Source organism: Sebastes fasciatus, chromosome 14 (genome assembly GCF_043250625.1).
Source record: "Sebastes fasciatus isolate fSebFas1 chromosome 14, fSebFas1.pri, whole genome shotgun sequence".
Taxonomy (NCBI): domain Eukaryota; kingdom Metazoa; phylum Chordata; class Actinopteri; order Perciformes; family Sebastidae; genus Sebastes; species Sebastes fasciatus.
In genome coordinates, this window is record NC_133808.1 from 19,650,790 (window position 1) to 19,675,877 (window position 25,088).

A 25,088-nucleotide genomic window follows, 5' to 3' on the forward strand; every position below is an offset into this window, starting at 1 on the left:
TTTTCCATTTAAAACATCCAGTGGTTGAGGAAGTATTCAGATCCTTTACTCAAGTAAAAGTACTAAAATCACATTGTAAAAATACTTTATTACAAGTAAAAGTCCTGCATTGAAAATGTTACTTTAATAAAAGACTGTAAGTATAATCAGGAAAATATACTTAGTATTGAAAGTAGAAAATGTCCTCTGACTGTTATAGTCTTACATCATTAGATTATTACTCATGCATTAATGTAAAAGCAGGATTTTCCTGTTGTAGTTGCTTAAGGTGGAGCTCATTTTGAATATTAACTAATGACTATTTCATAATGGATTAATCTGCTGATTGTTGTCTCATTATGAATCGATTGTTTGGTTTGTAAAAAATAGTACAAACCTCAAAAATGTTAAAATGATCAATTAAGGGAAAGCAGCAAATCCTCACGATCGTGAAGCTGGAACCATGAAATGTTTTGGCATGAAAAATGACTTAATTAGTAAAATAGTTTCTAATTAACTTTCTGTCAACAGACTAATTGATTAATCGACTAATCATTTCAGCTGTACTTTTATAAACTGATGTAGTTTATAACAAAACATTATGTTTTATAAGCTTTGCATATGTTTTGTATGCTATAATCTTCATTTTTTTAAGTAACTAAAGCTGTCAGATAAATCTAGTGGAGTAAAAAGTACAATATTTGACTCTGAGATGTAGTATAGTATAAGTATAAAGCAGTATAAAATGGAAATACTCAAGTAAAGTGCAAGTACCTTGAATTTGATGCAAGAAGGAAATTGCTGAAGTATGTGACAGACTATTGAGTGATCTCTATTAACAGGATCTACTGACTAACGTTGTTTACCCTCGGTGAAGAGAGAAGTGAGCTGAGCATCCCTGCATGTTGTTTCTGTGTCTACATTGAAACATTTGGGGCCACATATTTAATAGCTTTTAATCTTTTTTTTTTTATTGAGCGTTGTGATAAATTCCCTCTTTTCTTGGCAATCAGCCGTGCAGGGTATTAAGAGGAGGATGGATGTGCTATTTCAAGCCAAAGAGAGCTCCCCTCTTCCAGAGGCTATTGTGTAGGCGTGAATCAATAGAGAGTGGTAAATAGAGTTGGCTGACATGACATATGTTGTAACTGCCATTGATGATTTATTCCGTTCCCTGATGAGTCATGAAACTGATCAAATTAATCAGGAAGGATCAGGTGTCTAATCAGACCAGCTTTATGTTCGGGCCGTCTGCCTGCGTTAAATGTCTGTATATTAAGTATCTGGTATCGCCACCATCTGTGCATCTACTGAACAAGCCTCCTCCTGTTTGTTGAAGTAAAGCCCTACACTCTGTGTGTTTCTAAGTGTAAAGGTCTCCACCAGGAGCTCCTTCCTGGTTACATGCAAACACAGCGTGTGTTGTCCCCTCCCTCCCCAGATCCACACACATTCCTCTCTTCAGTGTGCTCGACACCAACAGGAAGGAGGGAGGAAACAAAGAGCCCACTTCCTGTACGTACAGCCAGCATCCTACACACAATGGAACAGGAAGTGCCTGGCAACTGTAAGGAGTGTGAAGGAAAGATAAAGTGCTCTTTCTTTCCCTGCTCCCCCTCTCAGGCCTGCCTGTCATTTTCCATCACCCTATCTGTCAGGGCTCGACCTGCGTCTGTTTATTTTGTCTCCATGTCCTTTTTCTCCTATAGTCAGATCTATCAAGTTTCTCAAGAGTTGATGGCTAGTTTTAAGGGCTGTTCCGAATACCATTTTTTGGGGGTTTGAAGCTTCGGTGAGAAATATTCAAAGGTATTCAAAGCTTTGGGACAGTGCCCGGGCCGCCCTGCTGTACACACAAGCACCTCTACACATGGTAAGGGATAATGTACAACGACCCGGTCATTGTGTGAAATAAACACCGACAGGGCGATGCCGCACCTCGACGCGAAGCAGAGAGATCTTGCATCGCTCTGAAGGGGTTTATTTCACAACAATGAATCTCTAGCTGTACATTATCCCGTTTATTACACAGCTACTTACTTAAGACATCAATAATTTGACACAAAAACAGTTCGCCAGAGTCCGAGATCAGAACTGGGATCATAGCAACGGTCTGTTATACATAGCAACGGTCTGCTACAAAGAAATAACAGACCGTAGAACGTCGTGATTGACCAATCAGAATCGAGTATTCAACAAAGCCGTGTAATAAACAGCGATATCCATCTGAGAATAACTAATAATAAATAATGTTGACTATGAATAATGAATAATATTTCATGGGCTATTTTGGATTTGTACATTATTATTACATACTTACATATATATATATATAAAAAAACAAAAAAACAAAGCATTCGAATACTGATTTGGAGGTCGATTACCATGGCAACGGTCGATGCTTCGAAGCATTCAGGTCAGCCCTACTAGTTTTCTTTCCTTTTCGGGACAAATTTGCAAAGAAGACACTGCGCTCGTTTGGTCTAGTTTCTGTTAATTTGGTGTTATTTTTCTCAGTGAAAGTGGAACAATCAATCTTTTTTAGTGCATTCACTCCCCGTGTTAGACGACCCTGGCGAGCACTGCTGCTGCTGTCACCATGGTGACCTTTGCTTGGGACAGACAATCTTGGACGGCAGGACGCTCTGGACTAGCGCTGCAGATGCTGAAAGCCTTGCTTTTAAATCACCGCTGCTGGCCCGGCTGAGTCACACTCACATGCTGCCAATGAAAAAACAGCAAAGAGAAAGCAGCCTTAATGCAGATGGTCAAGCAAGTAAATGTAGTAAAGACATCAAAGTTGTTCAGGTTTTTTGCCCCTGCTTCCTTGTTTTATGTCTTTTAAACAGATAAAACATGTCACACGGAGACAAACAGAAATATGGAGACTGAGAGAGGTCCACTATCCAGCCCATCATGATTCATCACCTTTCCTCCAACCATCCTCTCTTTACGATTGCAGACTCTAACCCTCCCCCGGCGTTACTCTAGGGAGGCAGGTCTTTGCTCGGCTTGTAACTTCAAAGCGCACGCCCCCCTCCTCTTTTTCCTGTCCACCTACTCGCTCCCTCTCTTCCTTTATTTGTATTCTCTCTCTCCTCTCCATTGTTCAATCAATATCTTTCCCCTTTACTCTCTCTTTGTCATCTCTTCCCTTTCCTGCTCCTTCCCTCCGTTTTCTCACCCTCTCTCTCTCTCTCCGAGTGAATCCCACCAGCCCAAAGACATCAAAGACACGTCTCCCCCTCTTGTAGCAGTCATTTGCCCAGTCGCGGCATTTCATGCCAAGGCCAGGTACCCTCAGGGGAGGATCCAGAGCGGCGTGGAGACACACTGCTTCTTATCTGGCGAAGAGAGCGTGGAAAAAGTAACGGCCCATATAAGGAATTGTGTCATACTTGGTGGAATGTATGGACAAATGGCGGTGAAATGTATACGAGGCATTGTTACTGTAGGCTGCGGGAGGATGAATTAAAGCTCTGTTTGAGGACTAACAAGGCTATAATCTGCAACTTTCTTACTTTCCATCTTTGCAACTATTTTTAGAGGAGCTTCCTATTTTCCAGGAAACGCCATGAAGCCACGAAATATATACAAAACAGGCAGCACTGTCTGAGAGGCACTGTATGGCATCTACTGTAGTTTAATGGGCGCTGAACTTTGTGCCACATAATATCTCCCTCCAGCTAGGATTGTATAGCAGGCCTAACTATGGGTCTTTACAATGACATGCCTCTATCAAATTTCCTGCTGCACTGTCATGCTTCAAACGAGGGACAGTTTGGAATGTTAAATGTGCTCTTTTGAATTCAGTTCATTTACAGTGAAGTTCAGAATAGAGAGCAGCATGTAGACTAGTTTATCTGATATCTGTTTTCTTTCAATATAGTTGCATACTGATACATTGAAGTTACCTTTGTCCAGTTGTCTTTAGTGGGTTGGGTTGTTGGTGACTCACCAGTGATGGGGCCCCTGTTCGTGTCAGGTCAGGGCTGCACCCTCTGCTCTGCTAAAGACCCTGACACACCAAGCCGACGGTCGGCTGTCAGACAGTTCGGGGCCGTCTGTGAGCGTCCGTCGGACTAGTTTGTGAGGTGTGTCTCGCACCGTCGGCTCTAGTCTGCCCGTGTCGGAGGTTTTTCGGCCGATACAGCATGTTGAATCGGTGGCGGAGCCCGTCGGTGAGAGAATTCACTCTGATTGGGTGTTCTGCTTAAACAAATCAGTGCACAAGAAGAGAAACGGACGTGAGGAAAGCAAGCCAACAAGTAAAGTCAAGAGGACACACATAGAAGGCTCTTCTCTCTTTGCATCTCATCTGATCATTCCAATACAGAGATATTTTCACAACAACATGGCAGTCTGGGATGAAGCTAAGTGTTGAGTGAGAATGGTGTGAAAATGGTTGGCAGACGCTGCTTTGTTTCATGTGCGTATCATAACAACGGCTTGTATATCTGCAGTCTATTAGGTGTTCCTGTTTCTGCTGGTTTGGAGAGTTATTTCTTCTCACGCAGACGCAGAACGTATGTGATATTTGGCCATAGTCTTTGCGGTGTGTTCAAATGCAACTTGTCTGCCAAGACAAAGGCAACGTGAGGCGACACAACAGTCGGCCTTCATCGCCGCTAGTTCTTTGATGTCGGCTTGGTGTGTCTGAGCCTAACGTCAATACAGTCAGCAGAGATCATGCTACATGACTAAAAGACACACACAAACCTGCAGAGCCATTCCCTCACATGCATATAAACAGAGGTAGGCCTACGCACACACACCCCTACGCTCTTGTCCCTGTTCAGGCAGTGGTGACTTTCAGCCAGAGGGTAGAAGGTAAATGTCCAGTGTCGCTGCACAGATTAGTTCAGCCTGAAGGGAGCTGTGCACTTCCATTAGCATTGTAAATCCCTTTGAGGTGTAGGTCACAGCAATGGCTGGCATCACTCTCTCTCTCATAGGTACAGTAGACATCTGTCACTCACCGTTGCACCCTCCTCTCTCTGTCTGCAATGGCCCACATCTGCATTCTCAGCACTCTCGTAACGCATAAAGACACATGGCACATTTCTAAGGAACTGCTTTTGAGATCAGTATCTGCTCCATGTGTTGCAATCAATGCAATGGGCTCATAAAGTCACTATCAAAACAAAAATACATGGAGTGTACTCTATGTATTTAGTCAGGGATCTAAATAACAATGCACAGTTGCAGTTTCTGAAATTAACTTTTTTGTCCATCTGCCACTGTTGCCACTGTTGGCAAGTTGTCACTTGCATATTACCAGCATTTGGCTGGTGGCTGGTGCTAATTTCCAACCCTGGTTGCAATAACAATCATAATATTGGCATATTCACAATGCTGTAACATTTATTACCACTGTTTATTTGTCTGTCTGTTTGTTAGGAGGTCATAAAAGAACAGGCCGGTAGTTTGTGGTGCAGATGCAGGAATTTTTCTAATGATTTCTCAACATTGCATTTTTTTATAGCATTTTTACTATTTTTCTCATGAACTATTGCTGTAACTTTAATGAAAAAATAGATCCTGATTAGGGCTGCCTCCTCCTAGTCGATTAGTTGATTAAGATTTCTTAAGCCAATTAGACGTTTTTATGCTTTTTTCATGCTGAATGACTTATTTCAAAGACACTTGTGTTTACCAGAGATGTGCTCACAAGATTTAAAGTGATGCTTTTGTGTGATGTTTTGTGGAGAAACTCAGTTTTACAGATCTGTCGATAAACTAATTGATTAGTTGACAAAATCGTCTTAGTCAACTAAATACTACTTTGGTCGATGACAGCCCTATTCCTGATACAGATAGAAAATGTCTTAACACATGTTCAGTTACTATACAGTAACACATGGCTTGCACAGCTTTAACAGAGTTATCTGTTCTCTTTCTGCTGCAGATCACCCATAGATTAATAGATTATATCTCTTAAAATAATAGAGATTATCGTGCAACCCAGCTTTAAACACACTGATGTAAACATAAACCCATAGGGAAAGATGAGGGATACTACTACTACTTGGCTGAGTTGATATTTAATGTAAGAATAGCTCTTTGCTTGTGCTGCTGAAAGTGAAAGTAAAGTAATTGTTTTTTTATAGCTTGGCCTTTTGTTGAATAGAGCTGATCACACAGAGCTCAGCCTCATTAAGAGCACACTCATTAGAAAACACACACACACACACACACGCTCACACACACACACACAGGACACAAACACTGTGATGGATGAGCTCAGGCTAAGTGCTGCCACTTCTCATGCATACACACTTTGAAGCCAAGGTTTACCTCCACGCTGCAGCTCAATCTGTCAATCTATATATATATATGAGAGTATCAGGCTGTGTGTGCAAGCTGCTGGTGCTCAGATAGAGTTTGACTCACACACTCGTTACAGAGCCCAGAGGCGCCCGGGGCCATAGTGGAATTATGCTGTTAATGGTCTCAAATAGTGGTGTAATGGGGTGTTATCCATGAGAGTTTGCACGGTTATACTTTAATTGAAAAATGATTCTTATATATTTTATGCAAGAGACTGGACAGACTGGAATTTTGGAGCTCAGGATGAAAAAATTGAGTCATTTAGCATGTAAAAACAAACAAGAAACTCTTATATAGTCCTGTGTAGTGTGCAGAGAAAGAGGAGAAGAAGAGGAATACAAGGAGACAAGGCTAGATGAGATGAAGGACAAGGCCGTTGGAGAGGTGACGGTGTGGTGGTGTCGCTCTAGCACCCTCTGTTGGACAGATCAGACAAAAGCCCACCACTGTTTTACTGTCGCCGTGCACTCCGGTGGGGTTGGGCGAGATGCTATCTTGTAACAAGATAAGCCTGTTTGACAGGAGCGCTATTCCTACCGTTATCATGTTGTGTGTGGAGCGTCAATTTATCACAGCAAAATGAATGTGTCATGTTGATGTGGGTCTGATTGTAGCTCAGGGGCAGAGAGGACGCCTTATTTTGTGAATATGTAAAACAGGAATGTGTGTATATTTGCATGTGTATGTGTGTCTGCCTCTGTGTGTGTGGCAGCAGTTGTGGTTGCTGTGCCACCGACTAATGGACTCATTAGAACAGGAGCTCTGCACATGTGCTCCAGCTGGACCGTGTCCTTGTGCTGCCTCTGCTCTCCTGATGAGAGTTTAGATGAGCGGGCATGTGTCTGTAGGGCTGCAACTAACGATCATTTTCATTATCAATTAATCTGCAGATTATTTTGAAGATTAATCAATCAATCGGTCTATAAAATGTCAGAAAATAGTAAAAAAAATATCCATCCCAGTGGCTTTAAGTCCATGTCTTGTCATTCCAAAACCCAAAGATATTCAGTTTAATATGATATAAAACAGAGAAAAGCAGGAAATCTTCATATTTGAGAGGCCAAAAACAGCATTTTCTGCCATTTTTGCATGAAAATGTACTTTTAACGATTAATCGATTATCAAAATAGTTGGCCATTATTTTGTGGATTAATCGATTAATCGTTTGGTCTATAAAATGTCCGAAAATATTAAAAAATGTCCATCCCAGTGTCTCATAGTCCAAGGTAATGTCTTTAAATGTCTTGTTTTGTCAGTTCAAAACCCAAAGATATTTGGTTTAATATGATATAAGACAGAGAAAAGCAGGAAATCTCCATATTTGAGAGGCTGAAAACAGCATTTTCTGTCAATTTTGCATGCAAATAAAATAGATGCTAATTATTTTTCTGTTGATCGACTATTCGTTGCAGCTCTATGTGTCTGTATCTAAGTTTAACCATTTGTTTGCTATAGGTGTACGTGTGTGGCATATATACTGGTGGTTTAACGCTGCAGGAACCAGTCTAGTAATGTGGTGAGAGGGTGGATTCTCTCCCTCTATCACACACCCACTTTCTTTCCTTTAAACCAAGTGATAATCCAAATATAATCCCAAAAAATAGTAATTCATGTCCACATAAGGATGTCAAATTGTTAACAAAAAACACCACAAAACATCTGCTGTTGTCAATAAACGCGACTCTGCTGACTGTCAGTATATGTTCAGTAATAAATATCTTGTCTGAGGACAACCATATGTCCCAGACAGCCCTGGTCTTGTTAACACGGGCTGGGGCAGCATTGAGCTGTGGTGTTAAAATTTAAAAGGCTTAAGTCCGGCCTTGAGAGCGCTATCACCTCTCCACTTAATTGCTCGGGCGCAGCCAGAGGAGCACAGTTCAGACGGTTGCTTGGTGGAGAAAGTGAAAGTGCCACGCTGCTGAATTATAGATGAGCAATCGCATGCATACATGCGCTGGAAAGTGTGTAAGAATGTGCATATACTCGCATACACACAGACACACATATCCCTGTGGGCGCACATGACAAAGGTTTTTAAGGGTTGTGTAGCTTGGTTCTTGAGGATAGTGGCAGCTATTTCAATTTGAATTTTCTTCTGAACTTTTATGTTATTAAAACTTTCTACTTTGGCATAAAATCTGTGGAGGAGGGTGAACACAGCTTTGATGGTGAATGATGTAAAAAATCAAGTAGAGCAAGAGGAGAAGGGCAGAATGAAAGGAGGAGAAACAATAAGGAGGAAGAGGAGAAAAAATAACCATGGGAGAGTAGGAACAAGGGAGTGATTTGTTAAGATGTTAGTTTTCTGTAAAGTGATGGGAGCTTTACATTTTTACACTGAGGAAATGCTGGTGTAGATGCATATGTCAAAATATTTAAACATCCAGGTCTTGAAAGGTTTGTAGGAAACAAGTAACAATGTTGATGTTCAAGTTTGATTCATATATGACACCACGTGTAGAAACCCATGGTTGCTATACTCGACTGAATGTTTCTGTGTGTTGGAGCGGTGGTTTGTGATGCAGAGAGAGGAAGGGAAATGGAAAGAGAGGAACAGATGGTGTTTGGTAGGAGGTGAGGCTTGTGGTCATCCTGTCCAGAGCCTGGTGAGGTCGGCCTGTTGTACTGTTTGTTTGTGTGTGTGTTATAGAAAGAGAGAGAATTGCAGTCGACCACCAGCGAGTTATTGTATCTGTGTATGTGAGTAAAAGACGGTAAGACACCCCAAACTCACTGAGTAAAAACCTTATATTGTACCTGTGATAGTGCTGTTGCTGTTTCTTATAAAATGTGAAGAATTGCTTTGTTCCTTTTTGTCACTGTGTAAATGTAATTCCTTTGAGATTTGTACCATTTGTCAGATAAAATAAGCCATTTGAAGACATCGCCCTGAGCTCTGGGAATTGTGGTGGTTATTTTTCTCCATTTTCTGACATTTTATAGACTAAGGACCAGTCTGTAGCATTTCGAGGATCTATTGGCAGAAATGGAATATAATATTATAAGTATGTTTTCTTTAGTGTATAATCAGTCAAAAATAAGAATCGTTGTGTTTTTGTTACCTTAGAATGAGCCGTTTATATCTACATAGGGAGCAGGTCCTTTTCACAGAGTCCACCGTGTTGCACCGCCATGTATCTACAGTAGCCCAGAACGGACAAACCTAACTTTTCCTGCTTGGGCCAGAGTCAATAACGTTACTCACGCCCATCGCCGCCACTCTCTCTCTCTCTCTCTTGCTTCACCACTCACTTCCCACGAACAGACACTCTCTACCCTTTACAACTGGATCTCGAGTGGACCAATCGCGTTTTCGCGTCGGCCACTGTTGCAATCCTACACGCTTGGCACACGGGAGTTGTAATCTGCAACCTCACAGCTAGATACTGCCAGATCACTGTTCCTTTAATAGAGTAATAAATAAAAATCCATAACAGAGATAGATGGGTGATAACAGGGCTGTTTGCCAACAGTGCTGTCACCATTCAGGTCGGTTCTTGGACCATGTATTGCAGACTCCATTGCTACACAGATGTGTTATGTCCTCCATTGTGTGACCACCTGCTTTGTGCTGTTGACCTGCACTTATGCTGTGTTGATCCTCTCTCACCTGGATAACCATGCTTTCTCTTGCTGTCTCTAAAGAGTTATGTGTATATATTTGGAAATATACAATTTCACATTAGCCGCGATGACAAGAAATAATGGTCCTATAGTATGTGATGTGATGAAAAGGGTAAACACAGGCGCACACACACACACACACACACACAGGCTTTCATGTAATCGCACACTGATGCTGGGCTCGTCTCCAAGACCCCGGTCATGAATCACAGGCGAGGAACAAAAGACTTTGCCGTATGGCTTGTTAGACTTTTGGAGGAGAGCTAGTTAGCCCTGGCTGCTGACATATAGATATGGATACACAAACGCACAGTTGGGGGCCGATAGCCTGCATCGCTTATATCTGTGTGTGTGCACCCTTTAATTGGATTGCCACGGTGCCCATGTGTAGATGTTTAGCTGTTTTCATGCAAAACACACCCAGCTCTCTCCCCCTACCCCGCTATCCCTCACTATAGCACATAGGTGTTTATGTGTGAGTGTGTGTGTATATGCAAGGAGCTTAATGGCTAAGCCTGTGTCAGACCGGTGAAAACATGGTCATTCATATGGTAATAACCGGGCAAAGAGGGAGACAATAAATCTCTCCACATCCTCTGAGACCGTACAGAGAAGTGAGCTTCAGATGGGACACTCAAACACCAGGGACGCAGGGTTTATCTCCACAAAGGTACACGCTGGAAGCCGCCAAGTAGGTGGTAGCCATCAGTAAGTTCTTCATAAAGGCATCATGTTATTTTTTTAATTATTGTCTCTGTGTCTGTAAGGTTTTATATGGAGGACAAAAAGGGAAGTAATGAAAATCTGGTTGGCTTTTGACCCATATTTATCTTATGCAGAGAAGACTACATTTAGCAAACAAGTGTAATTTTCATCCCTTTATTAATCAGAGCCTTTTAGTTTCCTGCTCAGGTTATTTAACAGGTCCTCTGAGGAATGTAAAACTCTCTGCATGTGTGGCTGAGCACGTTGAATAGCATCTGGACAATGGCACAAGATTTCCCATCAGGGTAGACCATTCTGTGTTTTAAACTCTTTTTGAATGGCGACAAATTAGCTTGTTGAGTTTGAGAATAGAGCTGTGATGCCGTGAATGGAGGATTGAGTTTGACTTTGTTTGACTTGATTTCTTACTTCTCAAAACTGCTCACAAAGAGGAACATAACAACCTAGTTCATAGTCTGATTTCAGCCTCCTAATCATGTCACCTAACAGTGGGGGTCGATCGCTGTGTGTGAAGGCTGCTTCCAGCTTAAGTGAAAGCTGCTGAACACACACAAGAATCCGTTTTTGAAGCTGGATGGAGCGCCAGTTTTAGACTGAGCTATTCATTAGCAGCTAGTTAGACACTAGTCCTCCTTTTTGTGCTGATCACTGCAGCTCTGCTTACCGTCAGCGTCGTGAATGTGTTGGCCAAATGACAGTAGCGCACATGTTTTTTTTCTACAGCTCAAGAGAGACGTAGAAGCTGTCACCACCAGCCGAGCTGATTTACATGCATGCCATCAGGGAGTACAGTAAGGTTGGCACTCGTACGCCAAACATGTGAAATACAGTAGTTAGTCCATTATAGCTGAAGGCAGAGTTGTGCTCGTTGGCTGTGAACAGATTCTTGTGTTTCATGTCTTTGCTCTGAGGCTCCCACACTGGTCACGCCTGTCACACAGATGTCTTGCTCCACAAATCACACACACACATACTCTGTAGAGACACACACACTAACACATAGGCGACATGAAAGGACTCCGACAATGAGAGAGACTGAAATACCATTTTTGCATCGCACTTCTCTTATTTCTCAAGCAGGTTTAAATAGTAAAAGAAAATGTGCGAAAGACTAAAAAGATGCTGTATATCTGATGAGCTCAACAGTATTACAGGTTAGGCCTATTGTTTTCTGCACTAGTGCTCTTTCTTCGTTGTGATTTGGTCTGGGTGCTTTCATACATTGAGCCACGTGTACAGAATCACTGATGTTGGAAAGGACGGGTTCTGCTGCTGTCCGTGTAGGTTAGACACATATTTACACATCATGAAATTCTGGCCGAGAGCCAGAATAGCAGCACATCGCTCAGTTACCGTGCAGCTCAGTTTGGACTGCAGCCAGGTCTCTCTCTCTCTCTCTTTCTTGCTGTCTCTCACACTAATGCACACAAACATATTTAGAGGATTTATGAGGATACCCATTGACACGATGCGTTCCCGGGCCCATTATCCTGACTTTAACCATCATAATTAACCCCAAAACTTAACCTAAAATCAAGTCCTAACCCTCAAACAGCCCTTTGATTAAATGAGGACTGCCAAAATGTCCCCACTTTTCCAAAATGTCATTATTCTAGGTCTAAAACCATAGACTGCATATAATAAGTGGACGTAGTCACCGTGACGTCACCCATAATTTACTAAATGAACATCATGCTGTATTGAAGAAGACTTGAAACTAGCGATTGAGACCATAAACTCATGTTTACAATGTTTACTGAGGTAATAAATCAAGTGAGAAGTAGGGTCATTTTCTCATAGACTTCTATACAATCATACTTTTTTTTGCAACCAGAGGAGTCGCCCCCTGCTGGCTCTTAGAAAGAATGCAAATTTAAGTCACTTCAGCCTTGGCTTCACTTTGCAGACTCGGAGGTAGGCCACTGTCTAAAACTCAAAATGATCCTCACAAAGATAGACATACAAGACCACGTACATGCAGGTGAGCAGTTCACTCTTACCCAGGGTGCCATGCCTTCACATTTGACACAACCAGTGACAGCAGTGTGTAAGGTTTGTAACCTGTGTTAGTGTGTGTGTCTTCATGTGTGAGCAACGGCCTGATCCCTCATCTGCTTTAGTATTTGCTCTGCATCTGTGTCTTTGTGAGAGCTGGTGCACACATTGCACATGTGTGTGTGTTTCTTTGATGTGTGTGCGTACAGTATATCAGTGTTTATTTGTGACTGTTAATTATGCCCCCCCCCCCTCTTGTCTGCACCCCAAATCAGTGCACAGCTGCAGGGCCCCCTGAGTAAGGCAGCGCTGCATCTAATGTCTTATTATTCACGCTGTCTGTCTGCTCACCAGCCATACAGAGCCTGGGGGACGGAGGGGGATTTTTTGGGCTGTGTGTGTGTGTGTGTGTGTGTGTGTGTGTGTGTGTGTGCGTGCGTACGTGATGAGGGGGTTGTGTATTAGCGAAGTGGCAATGGAGGGTTCGTTGCGTCCCCTAATTCGTTGGCACTACTTAATTAAAAGCGATACGACGGTGTGATTGGAGCAGTTGATGGATGGAGACTGAGCGACGGCCATGTGCTTTAGGATAAGGGATATCAGCATGTGTGTGTGTGTCTAGTGAAAGGAAGAGGAAGTCATTACCTTTTAATCATATCCTCCTTTATTCCTTATCCTTTTTTTCCTCCTCTCTCTTTTCTCTCCTCATCCCCCCTTCTGTCTCTAAATTCTCCCTAAAGCCCCCTCCGGTCGCCCCCCCATCCGTTCCTCCAGCTGGCTCTCAGTGTCAAGCTCCTTGTCATCTTCAATCAGCCCCTCTTTTCTGCAACACTTACCCTTTTTCCTCCCGTCCCTGACTGTCTTTAACCTTCCAGTAGGATGTGTGTCGCATAAATGATCCTAGACGTGCATTCATGTCATTCAGTTTGACTCGAGCTGTACAAAGGGATAAATCTTCACGTATTTGTTATAGCCTAGAGGTTAGATGACATCTCTTGGCTTTATTGAAAGGTACTGCACTGCTGTGTTCAGCTGGGAGCGACATTCGCTGTGTGACTTTAAATGGTTTTGCCTGGAATCAAACTGTGATGGAAACTGGTCCAGGACTAATGCGTAAATATAGACTCTGAGTGACTAAAAACATAGAAAACCTTAAGCAGTGTGATGCAATTGAATATAATTTTCGTGTCTTTTTACTTCAATTGGAGGTGTTGAAGGGCAACATATAAAAACATCAATATAATGCAGTATTGCAGTCCATTACAGCTTCTAACATTAGACGAGGCATATTATTTATACAGTATGTTTTCTACCAACTCAACCACTGAGTTGAATTACAAATGTATCTTTATATAAAGCGCAAATCCCTGCGTAAAAAACTGTATTCGGTGTCTCTGAAGTTTGCTGACCTCATTTTAGCCTTCATGTTTCCTCTATACTGGTCACCCCAGGTGAATAAGGTAAAGAATTTAACTAAATATATATCACCATGAAACTTCCCTAGTTGATTACTTACATTAAGACAATTATTTTTTGTATTACAAAGTTTCTGAAAATTTAAGTTTAAATATGCAAATGAGTGCTATTTTTTTTATACATTTCCAGAACAGAAATCTGAACATTGGATAAAACCAGGTTCAAAAATCTTGTTTCATTTTGTTAACATATTAAGGTCAAAGGTTTTTACAGAGGGGGTTTTGGATATCTCTTTTTATCACTCCATAAATCAGAAAATTCTGTCTCTACTGTTTTTTAGTAATAAAATATTCTATAAATGATATATGAACAACCCCCTCAGTAAAAACCTTCAGAATATAGATAGGAATGAAATTGGAAGGTTGGATGTAAGAGTAACTGAGGTGGAGTTTTCTGGCTCAGAGTGAGACAAATCTCCTTTTGAGAAAACGGCCTTTAAAGATATGTATTGTAAAATTCCATACATTTTCAAGACACTACTGCTTTGTAATACAAGTTTTCTGAAATGTTATGTTTAAATAAGCAAATGAGGCATTATCTAATGCTAACTTTTGGTGAATTTAGGAGAAATCTACAGACACAAACAGACAAAGTGCAGTAAAATAAACACCTAAAGGTGTATTTTGGATGGTTTCTTTCCATTACTCTCAAATGAGACATGTTATGGAAGCAAAATAGACCAAAATCTCAAGATTGACATGCACGAAAAACAATGTTTTTGCCTGTAGTCTCCCCTTTTAAATTTAAAATGCTATAAAAAATGAAAGTAAAATAAAATGTGATCACTATAAGTAGGGATGCAACGATCATTTTCATCATTGAGTGACCTGCTGATAATTTTCCTGATTAATTGATTAATCGTTTTGTCGATAAAATGAAATAGAGAAAAATGCCCGTAATAATTTCCCAGAACAGAAAACATCAAAATATTACATTTGAGAAGCTGAAAACAACAAACGTTTGGCATTTTTGCTTTAAAAATGACTGTAATGAGTAATCGATTATCAAACTAGTTGCTCAACTACCCAATTGACCGACTAATTATTTCATCTTTAATTGAAAGTTCAACAAAGGTAGTATTGACGGGTTTTTCTATTGGACTTCAAGGTTTGGTTTTCCTTTTTCCACTTCAGTTTATCTTGTGTTTAACATGTGAATAGCCTCTTATCATGTGAGTTTAAGCCAACATAAAGAAGGTGACTGACCCGCTAGTCCAAGGTGACATGTCTTTAGAAACAGAGGAGATGATCTATTGTGTGTGTGGGCGTTTGCTGCTTGAGTCTTTGTGCAGGTCCATTAGCGTGCGTGCTCGTGAGTAATAATTGAGCCTAATTATATGCAGCTATTCATTAAAACTTACTGCCATAGGGTAAATAGGTTTCTAATTTCGAAAAAAAATGAAACAAAAATGCACACACACACACACACACACACACACACACACACACACACACACACACACACACACACACACACACACACACACTTTTGTGATAAACCTGCTGGGACTGCTGTCGTACTCCAACCAGTGTAAACACAGAGTAGTGTTTCTGTACCGGTGTATTGTCAGGCAGGTTGTCCAGGTGGTTATTATGTCTGCTTCTTTATTTTGCAGCTGTGGTCTTTGTCAAGTTGTAGTTAGCATTAACTCTAATGCTGTGGTTTGCCTACATCAGTATGGAAGCTTCCTCTTAACAGCGTTTGCATGCTGTGTAACTTGACCTGTATAAACGTGTTGTAACAGGCTAACGAAGCCTCTTCTATAGTTCTTGTACAGTGTGTGTGTGTGTGTGCGTGTGTGAGATTGGTATGTGGGAAGGTGGGGGGCAGGGGTCTGCTTTGACACCCTAATCCTGCAGCCTAGTTTGGCTTTGTGTGGAGACCTTAGCTGTGAGGAGAGAGGGATGGAAAGAGTGAGAGGGAGGAGGAGGAGGAGGAGGAGGAGCAGGGGGAGTCAGGGGCAGTCGATTGAAGAGGAGGGGGGAGTCGGGAGTTTGAGAGAGGGAGGGGAGTGATGGGAAGGCAGAATGTGGGAGATGGGGTTTGTTCATTCTCCTGCTCTCACTATGAAGGGAAACAAAGGATGCTGAAGGGCCTGACTTATGACAGCAGGACTTCTTTTAGAGTTTCGCCTGTTAGCTGGTTAGCCTCCACTGACCTGCCTGCCTGCCTGTGTTCAACCGCTGGCCTCTTCTTCATCTCCCTCCATCCATCCGTCCTCGCACCTCCCTCTCTCCCTCTCTCTCTCTCTCTCTGCTGAAGACGTCTCATCGCTGCTCTACTTGCTTCCCTGGCTTCTGCATGTGAGTTATTCTGCCTCTGTCTGTGTGTGTTAAAACAATTTAATGATGTGGTCAATGCACACTGTACTTTTTAACATACTTTTTCCTGCAGCTTGGTTAGTGTTTTTATGTCATGTAGACAGACAAATACGCTAGACATGTGGTTGAATCTGTGGTCTATCCCTCTTATTCCCTCTTATTCATGTCTCTGCTCCTTTTTCTCAGCAATAACTGGTACATTTTCTGCATCTGTCAGACATAAGTGAGGAAGAAGTTGTGTGTGTATGCCCATTTCCTCTGGGCTGGAAGAATTAGAGGAATAATAGTGCAGAATCAGCAATACACACCTGAAATGGGTCTCGTCTGGTCCTCAGATAAACTGTCCACTGCAAATATGCACTGGAAAAGACAAGGTTCAGCGGCTGTCTAGGGTAATAATCCAGATGCGTAACCTTTGTATGCCGGAGAGCTAATGCTAAATGACAGCTGGCTACATCTGCTTTTGTTGGAGGCAACACACACACAAGCCTGGAGAGCAAAAAAAGCTGCCGTGGCTGAATGTTTAGCTGTGGTTTTCTGCGGCTGAAGGGCAGACGGCTTGGCAGCAGCGTTGGCACATTGTGGGTCAGCCTGGCGCAGGAACTGACATTAAAGGTGGGTGGGGCCACCTCTCCGGCTGGCTGTCACTGAGGAAGAGAGGGTGGCAGTCTGGCAAAGACAGGAGGGGTTTTATTTCAGGGTAAAGAAGAGTTTTGGACTGATTTGGATTGATTAGCAGTGGCTGTTAAGGACACAATTAGTATTGCACTAGTCAGCACAGCATTATCACAATATTGATATGTTTATTAATGTCTGATATGTGAATTAAAAATGTATATTCAGATCTCAGATTCTGTGAGATTTTGGTAAAATTGAACTGCCATCATTCATTTTAGAGCTGAAATTAGGGCTGAGCAATATGATGATATTTATTGTCAAAACGATATAAAAATGTATATTGTATAAATTTTTCTATATTGTCTATCGCGATATAGGCTAGGCCTATATTTATTTCTTTTTTCTTTATAATTTCACTTAAATCTGTTATGATCATTTTGCACTAAAGTTCTTAACTAAATGAGAAAATACTCCGTACTTTTCATTTGTCAAGTATTTCATTCACACAGGAGTATACAAAAATAGGCTTTACCATGTATTTATTTCATAGACTTTTATTTATTGAATTACCAGGGATGCATCGATACCGGATCGGATATCGTTGCAAAAGGTTTACACTTGAATGGTAATTCCTGTTAATTTTGAAGATTTTTTACAATATATATATATATATACATATATATATATATATGTATATATATGTATATATATATAAGCAATGTTTAAGTCACATAAAAGAATGATCCCAGTCACCACACAGTGAGGCATACAGCTTATTAATTAAACACTGGTATCGGATTGGTACTCTGTATCGGCCGATACCCAAAACCCAGGTATCGCTATCGGTATCGACACTGAAAAAGTTGGATTGGTGCATCCCTTATTACCAGAAAACATGCTATATCATATATATCATTGTTGAGATATGAAATTACTTATTTTGTGAAGATTTTCCATATCGCCCAGCCCTAACTGAGATGATCGACAGAAAACTTATCAGCAACTATTTTGACAATCAATTAATTGTTTAAGTAATTGTTTAAACAAAAATGCCCCAAATCGCCTGGTTCCACCTCCTCAAATGTGAAAATCTGATGTTTCCCTCTGTCTTCTATGATAATAAGTTTTGGACTGTTGGCCAAACGTAACAAGCAATTTGAATACATCACTTAGGGTTTAAGGAGATTATGATAGGCATTTCACTATTTTCTAGGTCTGCAACTAACGATTACTTTCATTGTCGATTTATCTGTTGATTATTTTCTCGATTAATCGATTACTTGTTTGGTCTATAAAATGTCAGAAAATTGTGAAAAATGTCGTCAGTGTTTCCCAAAGCCCAAAATGACGTCTTCAAATGTCTTGTTTTGTCCACAACTCGAATATATTCAGTTGACTGTCATAGAGGGGTAAAGAAACCAGAAAACATTCACATTTAAGAAGCTGGAATCAGAAAATTTACCTTTTTTTTTTTTAAAGAATTATTCAAACCAATTAATCAATTATCAAAATAGTTGGCAATTAATTTAATAGTTGACAACTACTCATTGCAGCGCTATTTTCTGACATCGATTCATCGAGAAAGTAATTGGCAGATTAACGGATAATGAAAATAATTGGTTGCAACTCCTGTTCATTTAGAAATTAGTGAAACAAATCTCAATATGAGAATTTCTCACACACACACAATGGCTGTGGTTTATGCTTTTTAATAGGCAGCCGGCAGGAGAGGAAAACACAGAGATTGTCAAGCTCTCGCTGCTGCTGTTTTCGTTACTAGTGTGTAGGTTTGTGTGTGTGTGTGTGTGTGTGTGTGCAGGATACATAGGCAGGGAGACAGTTGGGAGCAAGAGTTGACATCCCTGTCTGGCTTTCTGCATCTAGAAGAAGAGAGAAAATGACCACATGGATGTCTAAATCTTGTCCAGATTCATTTTTCACTTGTTAAGTCTCACACCACCTTAAGTAAAGCCAACCTCCCCATCGTCTTCATTCTGAGCTTCATTATCTGTCCGTAATGTGTTTGTGCTGGCTAGTAGAGGAATGTGCTGTGTTTCAGTATTTCCCTCCTGATTGAAGAGCTCCGTCCGGGCAGATGCAAGGTAATTCTCTAATGGGCCTCAGCTCTACTCAATAGCCATCAGTCAATTATACTCAATAGCCATCAGTCAGTTATAGTCAATAAGACAAAGCAGAGGACAGCGGGCTCTGTTGCTGTCACTGTTCAGAGTGTCACAAGATTGACCGTCTCTTTTTTCCAAATTGGATTCAGTGCAGGGTGAGAGGAATGTTTACGGTAACAACATTGGATGATGCGGCTGGTAAAAAATGCCTCTGGTCTCTGGGAAATAAAATCTTGCCAATCCAAATGGATAGAGGCTCAATGTCCCAAGACTATAGCCCTAAAAACTTGGACATTACACATGGTAGCCCTTTGCTCTTTTGCTTTTTGTTCTCCCCTCAGCAAGAAGAACTGCTGCAGGTAATTAAAAAGAGGGGTCAAAAGATGACTGGGATGATCAGTATGCGTGGACAGTGAGCCCTCCAGGGTGGAGAAGAAGGTGAAGAGGTTAGGGCCACAAAGGAGGTGAAGGTGGATGCCGGCTGAGGAAAGAAAACCCAGTCTTCCAGCTGAGCCCCTTGTGATGTTCTCTAACCATCATGACATGAGAAATGCCTCGTCTCTCTCACCCCTCCCTCTGGTTCATCTCCCCCTTTGACACATTCGTTCTCAGTTTTTATTTACTCCCCCCCCAGGTGCTTGTTTGGAGATACACCCTTTCCCTCTTTCTTTACAGCTCAATTACATGGTAAAGCCTGTAGTCAGCGCAGAAGGGTGAAGGGGGTCAAATGAAGTGTTTCCCGCTCTGCTGTAAATATACTGGAAGCTACAGCTTGTCCCTGTGCAATTTGGTGTACGTGCTGAGCTTTCTCTCCATCCGTCGCTCCATCACTCTCTTCTCTGCATCCCACTCCCTCCCTCCGTTATTCCCCAGGCGACAGGCCACATATTGACCTTTGAATCCTCCCATTTTTCTCTTATGAAGGTACTCAAAGCTCACGCAGAGAGAGGAAATGGAGTATCCGTATATATATATATATGTGTGCAAGCATATGCAAACACTTCATACACACTTGCACAGTAGATATAGTGATCCTTTGGTGCCTCACACTTGTTTTGCTTTTTTAGACTCTTTGTAAGAGTCATTGTTGAACATTGAATGCTTGAGTCCATTCCTCCATATTTAATGACAAAGCTGTTTGTTCTCAGATGAAAAGATTAGCTTCACTGAGACGACATAACTTGATGGATCAGTGTGTGCAAGGGGCCGCTCCGCCACCGAGGCCGCTAGCCAGAATTTGCACCAGAGAATAGCCCTCCATTGTTTGGTTGTCAGGCCGATCGGCTGCTGTGGTGCGCACACTGAAGACGTGCTGGCATGCACGCAAACATATACTGATGTACACAAACAGAGACACTTATCACCAGAAAGAGCCAGTGTCAGGTCAGCCGGCTCGGCCCTGTGGACAGCGCTGTATTGTTGCTAGCCTCCAGCTCTCCTGGACATTTAACAGTGCGGGCATTCAGCTGTTACTGGTGACTCAGGACCAGCGCGGCAACCAGTGTGACCAACAACACCTGCCTTCACACTGCCACACTGTTGTGTTCAAGAGGCTCGAGGAGCAAAGATAAATCAAGAACATTTTGTTTCAGAAATGTTGGTAAAAATACATAGACTGTATCTGAAATCACATACTATACACTACATACTCAGTAGGTGTACTATCGTTCAACATACTTTTGTGTGAATAAACAGTAGTATGTATCTTTTCGGATGCACTCAGCAGTAATTTATGTCATCACTTGGAGACGCGTAACCATGGCAACCTGTGCCAACCTCGTGAACAAACGCTGATTTATGAGAATCATAAAATCGGAACTAATTTAAAAAAACGATATTACACCTAGCAAAGTGAAATCTTACACTTAAATTGAAGCGTTATTGATGTTACAGAGCCGTCTGTCAATGTCTGTTAGGACGTTGTCATCACTTCCGCATTGCATTGTGGGATATTAATGCCGCCGTAGTGTCCAGTGTTTGCACACTGTAATATTTCACCAAAATAGTATGCAATTTGTGTACTATTGGTTTCATACTAAGGTTTCGGACATACTAAATAATCTCACATACTGTTTTAGCGTACTATATAGCATGTTAGTATGGAATTTTGGACGCAACCTTGATCATTAACTGAGTAACATACATAACTTAATAAAAAGTGTATCAATATGAAAGGCCATAAATTGACGGGGGAAAGGTAAAAAACAGAGTGTGTGCACAGTATACCTTTTATGAATTGATATATTGAACATGTCAATAAGGAGCGAGTAAAGTAAAGTATTCCCCACGGTGAGATGAAAAAATGGGATCACATGGGGAGGGTTTTAATCAATTAGTTCCTATCAGATAGCCCTATTGAACGTATTGCTTTTTCACTTGACCTCCACCCTAATGACCCCTACTGAGAGCCTGTAGAGATTAATATAAAGCACACAGTGGGATCCTTATTCCACTGAGATCTGGCGAGATCTGGCGACTGTTGTGAGCATTTCTAGCTTCCTGCCAAAACAATGCATATGTCATGTCAAGTGGCTGTTTGACTTTGACACTCCTTCCAGCCCGACTGCTTGAAAGACATATTTTCCGCGAGGCCCTTCCTTTTTGTTTTTACATCCATCTTTAGGGTTGTTGCAGCTTGTTTGAGAGGGTCATATACATTTATGTAAATTCTCATGGTTTGTGTGTTAGAGATGCTGTCAGTCAGCCCTCTCTCAGCGAATCAATATGTCTTTTGTCTGCAAAAGAGCGAGCCTCCAACCCGCCAGTCAGCCCACTCTGTCTGATATGCAGAAACAAAGTGACATCTCACATGCCCAAATCAACCACAAGCAGCCAAAACACTCAAGTCAGTGGCCTACTTCTCTGTCTTTTGAACAGGTCCCACGTGAACATGGGGTTGTTTCAATTTTAGGCATATTGGTGACACTCAGACTGTATTTCGCTGGTTTATGTCTTCTTGGAAAAAGGGAATAAAAGGCAATTGCATATTCTGTGGAGTTGGTGAAGCAATCCACTCTGTGATTAGGGATTGACCAATCCAACTTTTTCTCACGATACCGATTCTGATACCTCAACTCATCGTATCTGCCGCTACAGTTACCGATCCAATCTCAGGGTTCTCTTTTTCGCAAAGTTAAAATCTGTATACATCATCGTGCTGATTGGGATCCTTTTTATGTTTATGATATGGATATAAAAATGTGACTTTATTCTCTTAGATCAGCAACAATACAAGCAATCAATACAGAAGCAGTGCTGGGGTTGTGTTTTTTATAGTCTGTTTATTCCATAGACTGTATATAGGAAGTGGACGTAGTCACTGTGACATCACCCATCGGTTTGTGGACTGTCATTTTGAAGCCTCGAGTTTGTCATTTTGTCCTTCGCCATCTTGTTTTTTTGCAACCAGATGTGACACGAGAGGGTGTAGCTAAGCACAACCAAATGCTGAATAAGACATTTTTAGGCGACCAAAATGTTAGAATGAACTTTCATGAATTGAAAACACACTGTGAAAGGGTTAAAGTTGTAAGATGAAAACATGGACAACTCCCAAACCGAACAACGCCGTGGTAGCGACCTGTCAATCACAAGGTAGCCACGCCCTAAAGCATACCCTGCTTTTTGGTCTATTTGACTCTAAATGGGACCATACTTTACTAAATGAACATCATGCTGTATTTAAGAAGACTTGAAACTAGCGATTGAGACCATAAACTCATGTTTACAATGTTTACTGAGGTAATAAATCAAGTGAGAAGTAGGGTCCTTTTCTCATAGACTTCTATTCAATCAGACTTCTTTCTGCAACCAGAGGAGTCGCCCCCTGCTGGCTATTAGAAAGAATGCAAGTTTAAGGCACTTCTGAATTGGCTTCACTTCTCAGACCTGGAGGTTGCGCACTGTTTTATTTATGTCAGTATCTTTGTCAGTTTAGAGAAACCATGGCCATATTTTTCATCACCATCTTAACAAGCGCCATAAGTTTATCCTCGCTCTGTCTGCTCCACACCTTGCCAAGTCTAGAGACAATTAGCAGAGTTTAGTTGCTGCGTCTACAGAGCCATTATATCACTTTCCCTCATACCTTCACCCTATCTCTCTCTCTCTCTGCCTCTATCTGCCCTCATTTTTCCTCTCTTCATTTACTCGTTAAATTCCAGACTTGGAAGAGCTTGTACATTGACGCTCCTTTCAAACAGGGCTATTAAAAATAACATGCAGCTAGATCTTATTTAACAGACTGCCTTTTAATTATGTGCAGGGAGACAACTGAGGCGGATTCAGTTCATGCTGACATCAGCAGTATTTTTTACTTCTGGTAAAAAAAAAAAACACAGCGAGGGAAAATGTTCCAGGCGCACCAGACAAATGATCTTTTAAATGCCTCTTGCCTCGTCGATGTTATCATTCAAGTAGTCAGTCGGAAATTCGACACACATTCCACCATATCTGTGTGTCTGCTAACACATCCAACAATCCAACAATTACTATGTCACTTCCTGTGTGTGTGTGTGTGTGTGTGTGAGAGAGAGAGAGAGAGGCGTCCAGCTGGTCATCTGCTACCGCAACCCTCCTCTGGTGCCCCGCCGTGCCAGTGTAACCAGCCTGGCAGCACACACACACACACACACACACACACACACACACACACACACACACACACACACACACACACACACACACACACACACACACACACACACACACACACCACCAGGGCACGGCTGAGCTAATGACTCATCTCTCTCTCCCCCCCCACTTCTCTCTCTCTCTCTCTCTCTCTCTCTCTCTCTCTCTCTCTCTCTCTCTCTCTCTCTCTCTTCTGTCTGTATTTCTCTGTCTCTGTCTGAACAGGGGACATCACTCAGAAGGGCTATGAGAAGAAAAGAGGCAAGCTGTTGGCGCCGTACATCCCACAGATACAAGGTAAGACACACACACACACAGGCCTGCAGAGAATTTACTGTCCAGGATCAAGTTTTTTTTTATCTTTGCTCTGGTTAGCAGAGTTAGCAGTTAGCATAGTGTCCTTGCAAAGATAATGAGAAAAAGTATCTTTTTTTGTTTTAATAATGATGATTGTAGGAGTTGCTTAAAGCAGCAGTAGGCAAGATTGGAGCAAATATGATTACAAAAGTTAATTTTATAAGACAGTCACTATATCCTGACAGTAGTGCATGTGACAGGTAATCTGAAAAAAGTGAAGTGTCTCTGTGTCCTCTGGTGTCCTTCTATGCTCCTAATGGCATCTGCAAGATTTCACAGACCGGAGGAAAACAACCAATCAGAGCCGAGCTGGAGCCTGCTGTCTCTTAGCAGAGCGCTGATCAAATATGAATCAATATTCTGTTGCTGTATTGCCTATTTCTCGCCTCAAATGTTTTCAGAAACATCTTGTAGTGTACTGTTTAGCTGTGAAATGAGAAAGTTTGCTCTGGCTGGTGGGCGGTACTTGGTATTTCCTCAACTGATCTCAACATGGTTGCAAGGTCACAAACTCTGTTGAATGAAAAGCCAATAGGAACGCTCTCTCTCTCTCTGAAATTACAGACACCATTACAAAATTACAGATTTTTTGAAGCCTGAAAACAGAGCCATGAGGAGGTGCAGAAGTCTAGTTTTCTCTCAGAACACTTGAATTACAATATGCTGAAAGGTATAATTTGGAATTTTTCCCGATGATGCCAAAAACAATCTGCCTACTGAAGGTTTAATTTACATACAGCACATTTTATGTGTTTTTTTTGCAGAGACAAATAAAATAAAAGAGAAATCAATAATAAAATTCCTAGACAAAAAAACAAACCGCATACAAGCAAAGACAAAAATAGAGTAAATTGAGTGTTTTTAATATCACATGGTCATAAAGTTGTCATGACGGATACTGTGG

At 41.5% G+C, this 25,088-nt stretch overlaps 2 protein-coding genes across 11 annotated transcripts in view; one reads left to right on the forward strand and one right to left on the reverse strand.

The window, feature by feature from the left end:
* prmt2 (protein arginine methyltransferase 2) overlaps nt 1-25,088 on the reverse strand; it is a 303,518-nt gene that overhangs the window by 64,788 nt on the left and 213,642 nt on the right. The gene's annotated exons all lie outside the window — the stretch shown is intronic.
* Nucleotides 1-25,088, forward strand: part of dip2a (disco-interacting protein 2 homolog A) — a 101,693-nt gene that overhangs the window by 33,683 nt on the left and 42,922 nt on the right. For 9 of the 10 annotated variants that reach the window (XM_074659550.1, XM_074659540.1, XM_074659541.1 and 6 more), the window contains exon 2: nt 24,053-24,124. In XM_074659550.1, coding sequence (XP_074515651.1) covers nt 24,053-24,124 — 72 coding nt within the window. Of the gene's footprint in view, nt 1-16,188; nt 16,437-24,052; nt 24,125-25,088 lie in introns of those variants that run through there. The other variant, XM_074659549.1, reaches the window with a different exon arrangement.